At 43.2% G+C, this 14,033-nt stretch overlaps 1 protein-coding gene across 1 annotated transcript; it reads right to left on the bottom strand.

Moving 5' to 3' along the window:
• Nucleotides 1-990: 990 nt before the first annotated feature.
• On the bottom strand, nt 991-9,794 carry PLEK (pleckstrin; the record flags this gene model as incomplete). Its single annotated transcript, XM_010152607.1, has 7 exons — nt 991-1,242; nt 2,098-2,167; nt 3,300-3,383; nt 5,569-5,673; nt 7,347-7,531; nt 8,278-8,369; nt 9,613-9,794. Coding segments are annotated over 7 exons (858 nt in total), but the record flags the coding sequence as incomplete, so codon positions are not given.
• Between the last annotated feature and the right edge of the window lie 4,239 nt (nt 9,795-14,033).

Here is a 14,033-nt window from a genome sequence, read left to right as displayed (position 1 = left end):
TATGTCTGACTTCAAACTCCTGCTTTAAGACTAAGAAATTTGATACATACAGTTAGACAAAAATATAAGGATTGATCAAGTAAACTGACCCTGTCGAATAATGGTGTTTATTTCAGTTTCAACAAGCATAAGGTTTCTCTTGTGTTACTAAGGCACAGAACCAAGGGCTCAGTATGTTGCCAGAGGCTAAAAAGAAAAGCCTAAACAAAACCACTGCAATCAGTAATTCAAGTACATAACCCATGGATCCTTTCCGTTCTCCTGTAAGATCCTTTTTTCAAATACAGGTCAAATCAGCAGTACATGACACCCTAGCAACTGCTTTGGAGACCTCAGTGAAAGGAAACAATGGTCCTAGAGCAGATTCTTGTGGAGAAATTTAGCAAAGGTTAAAATTGGGTGATAAAGAAGTTGAACTGAGATTGTTTTCATGTTTGAAATACTGTGGGAAGAGACTTCCTCACACCACTCTCACTGAGTTGTACTTGCTTTCCACATGGTGTTTCCATGGTGGTCTGCATTCTTTCCTTCTTTAATCCTTCTTTCCTTTGAAGGATTATAAAGGAGTGGATCAGGTTTCCCAGTGAGTTCATTTCTTTCCTTAAATCTATGGTATTTCTTGTATAGGTGAACAAGCAATAAAAAGCTCTGCTAAAGAAGTTAGTGTAAAGCGTGCCTTGGGAGGGCTTTGCAATACCTGAAGATACTGAAACACAGTGCAGGCTGAATGGCAGGTGACTAGTTGAGTTCCTCACTTACAGTCCATGACATGACTTTGTCCCCTGCTAATGGTGAAATTCTCACTGTGAGCTGTGGCAGCAGGGAAAGGTACAACCTTCCCAAAGTACACTGATTACTCTAAGCAGCACACACTAGTATGGCATGCTCTATGCTATAATTTAGTAAAATATTGCCATAACACAAATGGAAAAATGTTAGTTTGTTAGTGCCCGCTATAAAACTGAAACTACCCACCCTCACCCCTGACCCCAAACCCTTAGGATGCCTTTCTGGATGATACTGCTTTCTCTCAGTGAAGCGCTAAAATTCCTGTTTTATGTAACTAACTTCAGCTGTCAGTCTGCTTGCTGGCAGATCATCTTCATTTTCCAGTCCTAGCAACTGCCTGAATTGCTCTGATCCACTCTGTACGCTCTGCGGATGAGGCTGCTTGCAAGTAATAGTGGATTTCGTTTGCTGTGATGATTTCGAAGAGGATGTTGTCAGCATCATACTTCTTGGCTACAGAGAAGAAATAAGGAAGTCAGCTGTGAGAGAATGAAGTCTTGTACTTACAATGTTTCCCTCTTTACACACTATAAGGGGATTTCCTTCCTTTCTACATCTGTGCCTGATCAAGCCTTCACAGACTGTCAGATTGGGTCCATGAGGTAGGCCTCGCTTGGAGAAAGGTCCCACAAATTCTACACATCTCACCTTCAAGCGCCTCTGGTTAATTGATCTCCGGTCATGGAAGGACCTGCAATCCTGCAGACAGGTCATATTCCCCAAACCCTCCCATGTTTTGCCAGCTACCAAAGCAAGACGTTAAAGTTCACATCATATCCAGAATCTCTGGTTCTTCTCATATCTGCCAGAACAGCCTATACTTTCTTGCTGGGTATGACAGTCTGCCTTTCCAGTGGAGAGGAGGATTCATGGAATGAGTGTTTTTTGTTCTTGCAGCAACGCTCAGCCATTGCTGTTCCCACAACTTCTAGTTTTGGTAGGGAATAAAATGTGAACAGTAATAATTTGTTGGCATAACCGTTTCTAATGTAAAGCTTCCATCCCAAATTCAACAACTAGAAAGAGCAAACTCATCTTAGTCTAAGGCCAGTTATCCTAACATCAGGATGGTGTCATCCTTTTGACAAGTCTTCTCTAAACAACTGACAAAACACAAGATTCCCTGTTGCTATCCTTACCACACTATCCTTCTCTAGTAATTAAGACAGCAAGAGAGAATGGTTACTAGAAGAATCACTGAAACATTGCACATAGATTGCTTTTGAGTAAAAACCCCTTGTGCTTTCAGGCAGCTTGAAAGAAAGTACTAAAAACTGATTACACAGCTCATTCAATATGGTTCCTTACAGTCTGGCATATCTTCCACTGCTGTCACCACACAGCCTCTCAAGTGAATTGCTCCCAGTGGTTCTTCTCCCTGGTGAGGACATGAAATCAAAATGAAATGCAACACTCCTGAAACTGTTCACGTGTTAATATCTGGCTACGACTCCAGAATGGAAATAAACACATTTGCTGACTTCATATGTCAAATGGAAAACCAGCGGCTCTTCAAACTGTGTGTGACATGGACAGTGGAGGGTGTGGTAGGGGGAAGACTTGCAAATAAATCTCTTTGGGGATTTGGAATTCAGGATCTGCAGAGTATTTAGCATGTCCTGAGCAAAGGTACGAGAAGAATATAAGCCTTGTGCCAATTGTAACTCCTGATGTCACAGTGAAAAGAAAAAGAAAGATTAGACCTTTGTAGCATTCTTACCAAGCAACAAGAGCAGCTATACCCCTACCTACAACCTGGCGTCTTGTGCACTTCAGGATTGCGATAGTCAAAGAATGGGTGAAGATGCATTCTTGTTGGCATAAGTTTCAAAGAAGCAGTCCCTATAAAGCTGACACACCTCAGTTCTTTGGGAGGGGATGCCAGGAGCAGGAGAGGCAAACTGGGAATAGGGAGGTCAGAAACTCCTCAGTGTCGATTCTCCAGTGTCTAGGCTGCCTCTGACAAGGGCGACAGGCATGGCATAAAGAACCTGTAACCCACAATGGCACTGCTCCTGGATGAAATCAAACCTGAGGGCTTTCCGGGGGCAGGTTTTGCTCATGAAAATGCTCCTTGCTTTCTTAGGGTGGGGTTTGGCTAGTTAGAGTTACACAAGAAATGGAACACCATGTCTCAGCCAGACGCAGAAAGTATCTCCATCATAAACTGCAAAATGACTGCATTGTGTTCATTGGCACTTATGACCTAGATCATTTTAATCAAGTGAGAGCACACATTAATTCTAATTAACGACAGATAAGAGGTGAAATCATGGTTCAGTGTTACCTGTTCCCAGGTCTGGGTGGCACTTGCCATCCTGACTTGGCAGCCCCAGAAACCATCCTTCCCTCTGCTTTTCCAGAGGGTAGCCAGGCCAGATGAGCACCAGAGCCCCTCTGTCATGCTTGGTCTTCCCTATCACACGTTCCCAAGCAAATACTCCATGCAGATATTTCTACAAGGCACTGGGCTTTAAAACAATCAGGGAAATAAACCAAACATCTCTTACTCCCGCAGGATCATAGTAGTGAAGATATGCAGGGTCCTCTCTTAAGACAAACTTTCGCACTTTCCAGTTCTTCCTCCGATGTCCCTAGGAAAATTCAAAGTCAGGAACGTCACGAACTGCTTTGCCTGCAGGCGTTTACAGCTTACCCACATGTGAGAGAACAGACAAATACAAAAAGGAAAAAGCTCAATATTTTGGACAGGAAATATTCATTGGAGTAGGACTTGAACCTGGCCTTTCAGCATCCCCCTCTTTTGCACAACGGGACTATCACACTCGTTTCTCTTTCTATTTTTTATGTAAAGCAGAACAGCTTCAACACGGGAGATTCCCCTAAACACATTCCATAGTCTGGTAGTTATGACATTTACGTGAGGCCTGTGAGAACAGGATTTAATGCTTGCCAGAAAACAGTGTCTTGCAGGAAGGTACCTTGAACAACTGGCAAGAATGAGCTGAAGGTCCTTCTCTCCCTGCAAAGACAACTACCATCATGTTCCCATATGGATGTAGATGCCTCATTGCCTGTTTTCAAGACTGAAATGATGGGTGGGGAAAATCTAGATCAGATGAAGTGATACTTCCAAGCAGTGATCCACAACTCATTGAGGGCGACCAAATCCAGTCTAACACTAGTGGAAGACTGTCATGAATCACTTCTTAGCATTTCAAAATATTAGTTTCTCAATTAGCTACACTGTTTGCAAGAAAGCTCATACAAACTAGGCAGACGTGAATGTGCCAGGGTAAATGTTAGCAGAAAGACACATATTTCTTCCACTGTTTTTGCGCAATCTGATTGAGCAAGAGAAATACAAGTAAGCACCACCAAAAACTTCTTAGGCTCCCAAGGAATATTTTAACAGTGGATGTTCAGACTTGATAGTAGGAAACATTTCTTTACAGAGAGGGTGATCAAACACTGGAACAGGCTTCCTAGAGAGGTGGTTGATGCTCCACATCTTTCAATGTTTAAGAGGCATTTGGACAATGCTTTTAATAACATGCTTTAACCTTTTGTCAGCCCTGAATTGCTCAAGCAGTTGGACCAGATGATCATTGTAAGTACCTTCCAACTGAACTATTCTACTCATTGAAGAATTTTCATCTTGCCTTCAGTTCACCAAAACCTGCTTGCAAAAGCCTCAGAAAGTAAGGATCTTACCATGATGTTCACCATATTCATTAAAGTTTTATTGGAAAGAAAGACATACGGTTATCTTTCGACTTACAGACGGGGCAGGATCAAATGTTAGTGACTGAAAAGACTCCTTTGCTCAGGTATGCTGAAAAAGCCTGTGAAAACTGGCAACTGAATCCAGTTGTGTGTCTAGAAGGACACTGGATTGGCAGACGTTTTTTTGCCTGAGTTCAGATCTGCATTGTGCCAATGATTTGTCACATCTCCTGCTTTTTCTCTTTCCTAATTAAAACTAAAAACTATCTATTTTGTAGTAAGAGCAATGAACTTTGCAACACTGGGCAAAAGCCCTGCAGTCATGCTACAGCAAGCGTTCATTGTGCAAAGGCAAGAGGAACAGAGATGAAATCTGTCAAGTGTGTGTGCTGGCTTCAGGCAGGAATAAGCTCTTCCTCTACACAGAGCTGGTCAGCCCAGAGCAGCCAAGAGATTTTGTTTCATTCCACGGTACCTGAGGCTGAGTGGTCAGGCTGGGTTCATGTGCAGTTTGGAAGGTGCAAAAGTGGCACTGGGGGTGGGAAGAGTGTTAAGGCTTTTGGGCTAGCTGATAGGTGGGTTGTTAGCTCCGTTGTTTAGCTCTTGGCATGGTTGTTAGCAGAGAAGCACTCTTTTATTAGTGGTTTGGGGGGCTGGGGAGTTTTTCTCCCTGCTCTTGGGCTTGAGGACTGTTCGCTGCTTTGGGACCTGACCGTGTGTCAGTCTGTGTGTGGTGAGCTACTGTATCATATGTTCTATTTTCTACTGTTTTAATTACTGATTAGTAGTTGTATTGTTAGTATCACTATAATTTTCATTTATATTATTACATAGTTCTTATCTCAACTTTTATGAGCTTTCCTTGGCTGTTTTTTTTCTTTTTCCTCAAACCATTCTCCACTGTGGGAGAAGGGCAAGAGGTGAGTGAGCAACAGAGTGGTACTTAATTGCCAGATAAGGCTAAACCACAACAGTGTGGAGGTGGCATAGGCTAGTTTCTCTCTTCTCTAAAAAGCTCTTAGATGTAAAAGAGTAATCTTGTATCCATGCAGCATCATCCCAGTGACAGGATGGAACATAGGCAATACTGACCTGTTTCAGCAAACATCCTTGTTTGACTACCATGCCTCTGAATTCTTCTTTCAGGACCACATCATCATCGCTAGAATTTCCCTCGCAGAAAAACCCACTGTCTGGCTGCATAAGCACAAGAGAAAATTCAAAAGTTACACAGTTGCTGCATGTTTACGTACACATACAAATCTGGCTTTTCTTTGGCTTCCCTCCACCCCAGTTTTTGCCACACCCCCAAAGAAAAAAATCAGCCCTTTTACTGGAAAAATCCCCCAGTGAAGTTGAGGAGCTTTCCAGGTCACCATGGAAGCCTTTCAGTATGAAGGAGAGCTACACCAATGGGTCTCAGGGCATCTGAAGAGAGCTGGACCTTCTGTGTATATGTCAGAACCTTCATTCTCCATGATTCTCAGTGTCATATTTCCTTCATGTCAGACAGGCTGCCTCAATCCCATGATGCCACAGGTTTTTAAATGCACAGACAGTAGTTCATATGAAGTAATGCCAGCACAGCCAGTAACACTCCAGGCTGGCCATTCCTGCACCCAAAACACCCTTCCTCTTCTTCCATCCATCACAACCACCTAGAAAACTGGGAAGAAGTAATGCTTCATCTACTAGGCTGTCTTCTCCAACAACAAAAAGTGCTCCTAGTTGTTGAAGTTGGCAGTTTCCTATAGCTGTGACACTGCAATGTGTGCGCGGAGCATAGGCTGTCTGAGGATCCATGCATCACATCCATTCCATCCCAGATAAACTGTGATGCTACTTACTGAAACCTTACGCTGTTCACGTGATGGAAATGTAGGTAACCATTCATACGGCTTAGAGTGAACGCCTGTGCTGCCTACTTGTACAACAGCAGGTCAGACACTGGCCTCCTCACACCGCATCGGTGTTGAATCCAACCAGAAAGAAGCTGAAAGCAAGCAGAGTGCACAAGGGCTGCTAGAAGTGTCTCTGGTAGCCAGAAACTGTGGTAGCCACCAGGCTGCCTTCACCAGCAGTGTCCCTGCTTCCATTGTTGCCCAGGTCAAGTATCCCTACCAGGGGCACTTTCTAGGAAAGCAAATGAAGTAACGGGAGATTCCCTTTGCTGAAGTCGAGTGATTCTGTGTGGTGAATGTAAACAGAATTGTAGTATTTAAGCATTTTACTTGGCAGAAGGTATACTTTTTTGTTAGCATAAGTTCATAAGCCAAACATCTTTAAAACAGTATTTGACTGTGATTGTGATATTGCAAGTTCCTCAAATCAATCTACAGAATATGAAGGATTAAACTGAAAATGTTGGGTAACCTACCCCAGAGAGGTGTTCTTGGCAGATACTAAAAACTTCTGCTTCTCTGCTTACAGGCAAGCTGTGGGCACATGTGCACACACGCCGAGTCAGATCTGGTGGCACTGCACAAAAATGGGTTTGTAGCTTGTGCCACTCTGAGAAGCCCCATGATAATGAATTACCCTCTTCCCTTCCACTGAAATCATCAGGGGAACTGATGGCTAAATTCTGGTTGCTGGTGAAATTACCAGGAGGAACAAAGCCCAGGAACATAGCTTGATCTCAGCGCTCAGTTCACTTAGAAGGGTGCCCAAAAAAAAAACCAAATGTCCTGCTTACAAATATTAAAGCAAGCCAGTTCATTCCGTGTATCATGTAGAGAAAGACAATTAAGATGGATCTCTCCCTTTCTGTACAATCTTTCCTCCAGCACTTAAGACACCCAGCAAGAAGCATGAGAAAAGCAAAGCATCAGCAAGTCTGGGACAATAAAAAAACAGAATACAACACTCACAAAGTAGTAGTAGGCATCGCTGAGATCTAAGAAGGGGGTGTCTGACAGTCCCTCAGCAGCAGCCTTGGATGTATCCCCTGCAGGCTGTAGGTACCCTTCACTCAAGAGGGAAGAGGCAAGCATGAGACCTTCTCTGCGATTTCGGATGGAGTTGCTAGACACCAGCCAATCAATTACAGAGGTTCCTGGTTACAAAAAAAACCAAACAATATCAGCCACAAACTTAGACAGACATGAGAAAGCCTAAAAATACACAGGCAACAAGCCCTACTCCATCTATTCATCAGTCTCCTGAGAGATATTCTTAAGGACAATGCAGAGAGCTAATCTGGAAGGGTGCCCGGGTCATCCAGTGAGGTACGGGTCATCCAACTGATGGCAGGGACCAGCACAACTCTAGAACCCTGTACCTGAGGGAGAAGAGAGCTGGAAGGGGATGCATGGCTGAACTGGCAAGCCCCAGGAACAGGGACTGGGAAAGTACAAAGGACAGCCAAGCCTGAAGAAGGCAGTCTTCAAGGCTGCTATGTTACTGACACAGTGCTGTCAAAACAGGGTGACAACTTTCGACTCTAGCGCCCACAGATTTGACTTGGAGCAGGACAGGAATTACGTGACACATCCTGTTGATGAAAATTTCAGAAAGGAATAGCTCTTCTGGCATTAAGTGTTTCATACAACTTTCTGCAAAGATCTGCTTCAATCTTTCTGGCACTGGTTCAGTGTCAGAAATTTCTTCCTCTTCTCTTCCTTACTGTGGTCATAAATGGACACTTTTTAAGATTTATCTGTGTTAGTCAAGAAAAATCTGCCAGGTTTTCTTCTCAAACTCTGCTGTGCTCTGCAGGGTTTAGAACTGTTTTTTCTATCTTTAGTCTCTCAGCCCTGTGCTCCCTATATTGTATGGGAAAAAGGGACAAGAGCACCTTACCTGTAAAGCAGTGATTGAACACTTTTTTATCTTTTTCCAGCTTCAACTCCTTTATTCCCTTTTCAGGATCTTTCATTGAGAGGTACAAAGCACTGTGCATAAAAAGAACCACAGAAACTGTTAGCAAATAAAAAGCTTTAGCTAGTTCGTACAACATCATTGTCATTCACAGGGTCTTCATGTTTTGCTGACATATTGCTCTTTGCAAAGCTATGGCATGGCTTAGTTTAATCTCCTGAAAAACTCATGATGCAAAGCCTGGAGGTCTTGCTACATCACTGTTACAGCTGCAGGAGCAGAGCGGGGAGTGCACAGGAACTCACTACCCCATATTTTGAGAATGGAACAACTTGTGGTGGCTGTATTTGAACAGAGGAACACCCACTGCTGAGGCACCTTCACAGGGCCCCCCAGCCTTGGTACCAATAGGGGAACTCACTGCTTTGCACTATGTTCCCCCAAAGGTCCTTGGCCGAGCAGAAAATGTGCCTCTGTGACATCTCTGCAAGAGCCTGCGCGCTCTCAGAGGCCTTAAGTAACCTCAGTGAACCCTGGTGTGACTTCCTTCCTCTCACCCTCTTTTCACTTGCTCAGAACGTTAATTCCTTGGAGGTCTGGAATGACAAGAAGGATGAATATTAAATGTCATAGGCTAAGTCCTTCGCCTTGTCAGGGTGATCCTCTGCTGAAGCCTGTGAAGTCAGATTTAGTTGGATCTTGACCCTGTGCAGTTTTACTGTCTTGTAAGAGCACTGCAGGCTCATTTGTATATTTGTATTTACTGCTCAGAGGCAAAAAAAAAGTTGTCCTTAATTTGTTGAAGTACTGACAAACAGATGGCTTCCTGTGTGTGCCCTTTATCTCTTCTTCTCCCTTTGCCAGTTCCACGTTCTCTGGCAGGCACCACTCTCCCCTCACCATCCAAAAACTAGGCTAACACCAGCATTTCTCAGCAGAGCAAAAAAAAGCCTTGAAATATTTTTTGCAATAAATCATATATTGTATAAAAGTGTCTCTCCTGGAAGAGTCACACTTTGGCTGGGGTCTCCTTTTGCACTGCAGTGTGCTCAGAAAATTCCTTCTCAGCAAAATCCTTGGATAAATAAGCATGCTTTGGTAAAAGATGGTGTATTAAATATGATTTTCCCAGTTCTGATCACTAGCTCATTTCTACCACACTGAACACTCAAACTGTTAGTCATGCAGAAAGGACTGAGTGAAACAGAGAGGTAGCATGGACAGACATGCTCATAGCTCTTCCAAACCAAAATTCTGTATCTGGCACACTGCCTGCAGTTGGAAGCAAAGAGGGGAGCAAGAGCTATGAGAACAAACCTCAGGTTGATTGTTTCTGGCAGTCTGATGGACTTCCTTGTGGATTTTCTAGCAAACCTTTGGCCTCCATCTATGCAATGAATTGCTTTCTTGATATCCCGCACCCAGGCATCTCTCTCCTCCAGGTAAGCAGCTTGAAAAAAGTGGTCCTGCTGCTTGGCTGCAGTGAGCTTGAAAACAAACTGAAATGATAAGTGATGTTTGTTTAAAAGTTACTTTGGTGTAGCCAGTTGGGTGTGATAACCTAGTACCATCACAACATACAGCCCACCTGGACTATGGAAAGTGCCTTAAAGCTGCAGTTAAATTAAAAAGACTCTGAAGAAAAAACATGAACAGCAGTGCAGGTAACTGACTCCTTTTGTTATCTGCCTGTGAGCCATCCTGACGTTGTCACTACAGCCATGGTGAGTGGCACTGACACAGCTGCTGATTTTAACTTTTGCTGGGAAGTCCAGCACAGTTGGCAGGCTGAAGTGCCCAGCCCACGCAGGCTTACAGTGGGTGTTGAGAGAGACGTGGTCAGTCTGAAGGAGGAAAAAAGCTGCACACCATGTTGCTCACCTGCTGATTCACCAAGGGGAGAAAAGGTCACAGTCACATTGCACAGTAGCTGAACACATTTGCAGACCTTTAAGGACTTGGTGGGGAGATGATACATCCCGCCTTGTGCTACACCTTACGATCACTACCTGTCTAAACACACCAGGAACAATGGAGAGACTATTTCCCAAAACTGGAAAAAGGTCTTTTAAAGACAGTTCTAAGCCAAAAAAGTAACAGCAACCTGAAATCTCCTCCACCTCCCACTACAGTTAACACTGATCTCGTTTACATCCAGTGATCTTTTGGATGGAAAATCTGGATCTAATTACTCAGGCAAGAGGGTTTCCACTTCCCCTACAACATAGTTCCCCAGAAGTAGAACTGCAATTCGTTCCATCGTTGTACCAGAATAAATACAACAGGTTCTGACTCAGCAGGCATCTAAAACCAACAGGCTAATCGGCAAGCAAACAGCACGGCTTTATGACGGCAAGCAAAGCAGAGACTATCGTCAAAGACCAGAGCACAGTGAATCTGCAGCAGTGAAATCAAACCACCGAGTCTGCTGAAGCCCCTGTTTGTAAGTGGCTTATTTCTGAACATCCCTAATACGCATCTTTCAGGTTGTTGCCAATGGGAAAAACTTGGACATCCTGAAATTGTGCAACAGTCCCGCTGACTTTCATGGAAGACAGATTTCAAACTTACAAAGCAGTGGGTCCTCAAAACTACATTTCAGACAGAAGAGTAACCATTTCTTGTCTGACACTCTTCATATTTCCAGCAACACCTACCTTTCCTATTATGCAGTGAGGAACTATATCCTGAAAATCAACGTATGGTGAATGTGAGAAGCAAACAGATAAATCTCTCCAAATCCCAATATCCAAGAGTCATGCTAACACACCAGATTAACAGAATGGAATGTAAAGTAAAAGTGTTAAAGCAAGCTTTTACTAAAGGAAAAATCACCAAAGTCGAAGAGCTGAGAAGCAATGTACAGTGAAATGCTAAAGAAGAATTTTCATTTCCAGTACATAAAGGAGACCAGGAAAGCTCCTTCTCTTAACTTCAGCTTTTAGAAAGCTGAGTATCCAGGCTTCCTCTGAAATCAGTGAAGAGGTTAAGTCTCCAATCCTAGAAGTGGCCAAGTCTCCCTCTAATGATCTGTTTGGTTTTGAAAAAATTAGACCATTAGACTGAACTCAATGCCAAAATTTTAGATAGTTTAGGTTAGGACAAATAAATCTGACTATGAGCAACCATACTTGATAATGCTTATCCACAGGAAAGCCATGGGGAAAACAGAGAAAGCACAAGTACAGCAGAATTAACATCAAATTAAGCAATGATCGAACTTTAGATCAAGAACAAGAAGATCAATAAAATCTCAAAATATGCAATTACAGCCTGTTCAGAACAGCCTGTATCTTTGTTTAACAAATCCAAGATTGCTTCCTTTTCCCTCAGCACCTGCTTTCTGCAATTGGCTTAGCAAACAAAGCGTGTTGGTGATGCGCCCTGAGGTGTCAAGCTAGGCCCTGAATGATTCCTGCAAGAGAAAAACCTGTATGTTTTGGCACGTAACGAATGAGAAGGCAAGATGGAATGCAGAGGCTTTGGATTCAACAGTACAATAAAGCTGTAAAATTTTAAGATCCAAAAATCGATACATTTTCAAGGAATACATGTAGAAATTTAGGCATTTAGGTATCGGGCAGTAACTACTTGTAAGAACAATCCCAGTGATGGTGCTGCTCATACGAATGAGGACGTTGCAGTTTTGACTGTTTTAACAGTGCAAATTTTAAGAGAACACACGTCTCTGGGGCTGTTGGTCTATGGAGTTGCAGGACAATCTCACCAACTCAGTAAGGAGGATCTGCTCCAACATTTGCTGAAGTTGTTTGGATCATTTCTGCTGACTTCAGCAAACTCTACATAACATCTTACTTATGAAAAGGTGTTTCGGGTGCCCTGACCCCCAGGTCTGAGATCCTTCTATTTTTTTCTGTCTATTCTCCCTCAGAAAAGACCCCAGCAACTAAAATGAAACATAATGTAAACCTTGTTATGTAAACTCATAATGTAAAATGCAGCATAATGTAAAACTCATTGCAGTCAAAGGAATGATCCTCAAAGACTTCATTACCCTTTGGTATAGATGCAATGCATTTTCTCCACACTGGTACACCCTCAAGAAACCCTTTGGGCAGGTGAGGATCTTTGTCACTCTGCTCAGCAGACATCAGACACTTCAGACCTCTCTGCCTATTTCGTAGAACACACATGCGCTGGCGAATTATCTTTTCATTATTCTTAAATGTGTTACTGACATCTCCAAGCAACTGCTACAGGCCAATACTGATGCCCATGCCCTTGTGGGAGTTAAAAACAAACAAACAACAACCCCACCCCACAAAAAAACCTCAACTCTTTGAAAAGGAATGTTTTGTGAGAAAAACTGAATTTCTACCATTATAACGTAGGATCTGTGACAGTCTTGAACATAGTACCCCTCTCCCCACGCATTTTATCTCATGTACGGAGTAAGGAATGCTGTGCTGAGGCTTGTTAACTAGGTAATCACAGACTGGTTTGGGTTGGAAAGGACCGTAAAGACCATCCAGTTCCCACCCCCTGCCATGGGCAGGGACACCTTCCACTAGACCAGGTTGCTCAAAGCCTCATCCAGCCTGGCCTTGAACACTTCCAGGGATAGGGCATGCACAGCTTCTCTGGGCAACCTGTGCCAGTGCCTCACCACCCTCTCTGGGAAGAATTTCTTCCTTACACCCAATCTAAATTTAAATAACGTAGAAACATGGTTTCAAATCAATATAATTAGAACCGAATGTACACAGAGACACTTAATTTCTGTTCCTTTATTTGGTTATTTGATGTTCCTGCCCCCTGCTCTAGTCCCTAGATATAATTATACTTCACCTTTATTATTCATGGTTTGCAAAAGATCTAAAGTCAAGAACTGTAACAAAGAGCTCTCAGCCAGTGCCCCGGCAATGCACAGACTCACAGCCATACTGCCTGAAGCCGACGGTCAGACCCAAAGCTGCAGGGGTTAAACAGTAAGGTTTTCCCAGCCATGCCTAAGGGTGGCTTGGGCAGGAGCTGTTAGCAATAAGGAAGAGTAAATGGGCTTGGCCAGCTGACAGCCTCAAACCCTTCTGAATCAGTTGGGCAATCACCCTTGCCAGCTCAGGGATCAAAAAACCTATGATGGGCATGGAGCAGGAATACATGATCATGAAATTCTCCTTCCAGGCATGGTAACAGTCTCCTTCTTTGGACAACTCCCAGTACCTAGAAAGCTAGGAAGAGCAGGTAGCTTGTGATGATTCTGCTCTGGGTGGGATTTCCAAGGTAATTGCCCTCTAAAACCTTTTGTTCCCCGGAGAAGCAGCCATCTACAACCTCTTTGACTCAGCACAGGATTAACAGCAATCTTTATTCTCTGCCTCATGCTTTTATTGTACTGTCTCAAGAAGAGCTTTTAAGTTACGACCCCATTTTTCTTAATGGATGTAGTTTAAAAAGACTCCATAAGAATTAACTTTTTGTTTTTTAAATATAAATAATGTCTGCACAAAGAAGAATAAAAGAGGAAAGGAAAATGGAAAATGGGAAAAGTGAAAAAGAAGAAAGGAAGAAGGGACCCTGACTCCACCACAACACCTAAAGGCAGGTATAATTCTCCCCTTATTTACATGAGAAAGTGAAGCTTGGTCTCTCATGCATTCTCTCTCACTTCCCATTTTTCTAATCCTCTCAGAGACTTCTATCTTTAGTCAGGTATCCTTGCGGTACATTTCTTCAAACTGTAATTGGATAATCTTCCAGATTCTGGCCCTCTGTCA

The sequence above is a fragment of the Eurypyga helias genome, unplaced genomic scaffold (genome assembly GCF_000690775.1).
Source record: "Eurypyga helias isolate BGI_N326 unplaced genomic scaffold, ASM69077v1 scaffold7225, whole genome shotgun sequence".
NCBI lineage: Eukaryota > Metazoa > Chordata > Aves > Eurypygiformes > Eurypygidae > Eurypyga > Eurypyga helias.
The sequence above is the reverse complement of the archived record's forward strand: the minus strand, read 5'-3'. Positions and strand labels throughout refer to the sequence as shown.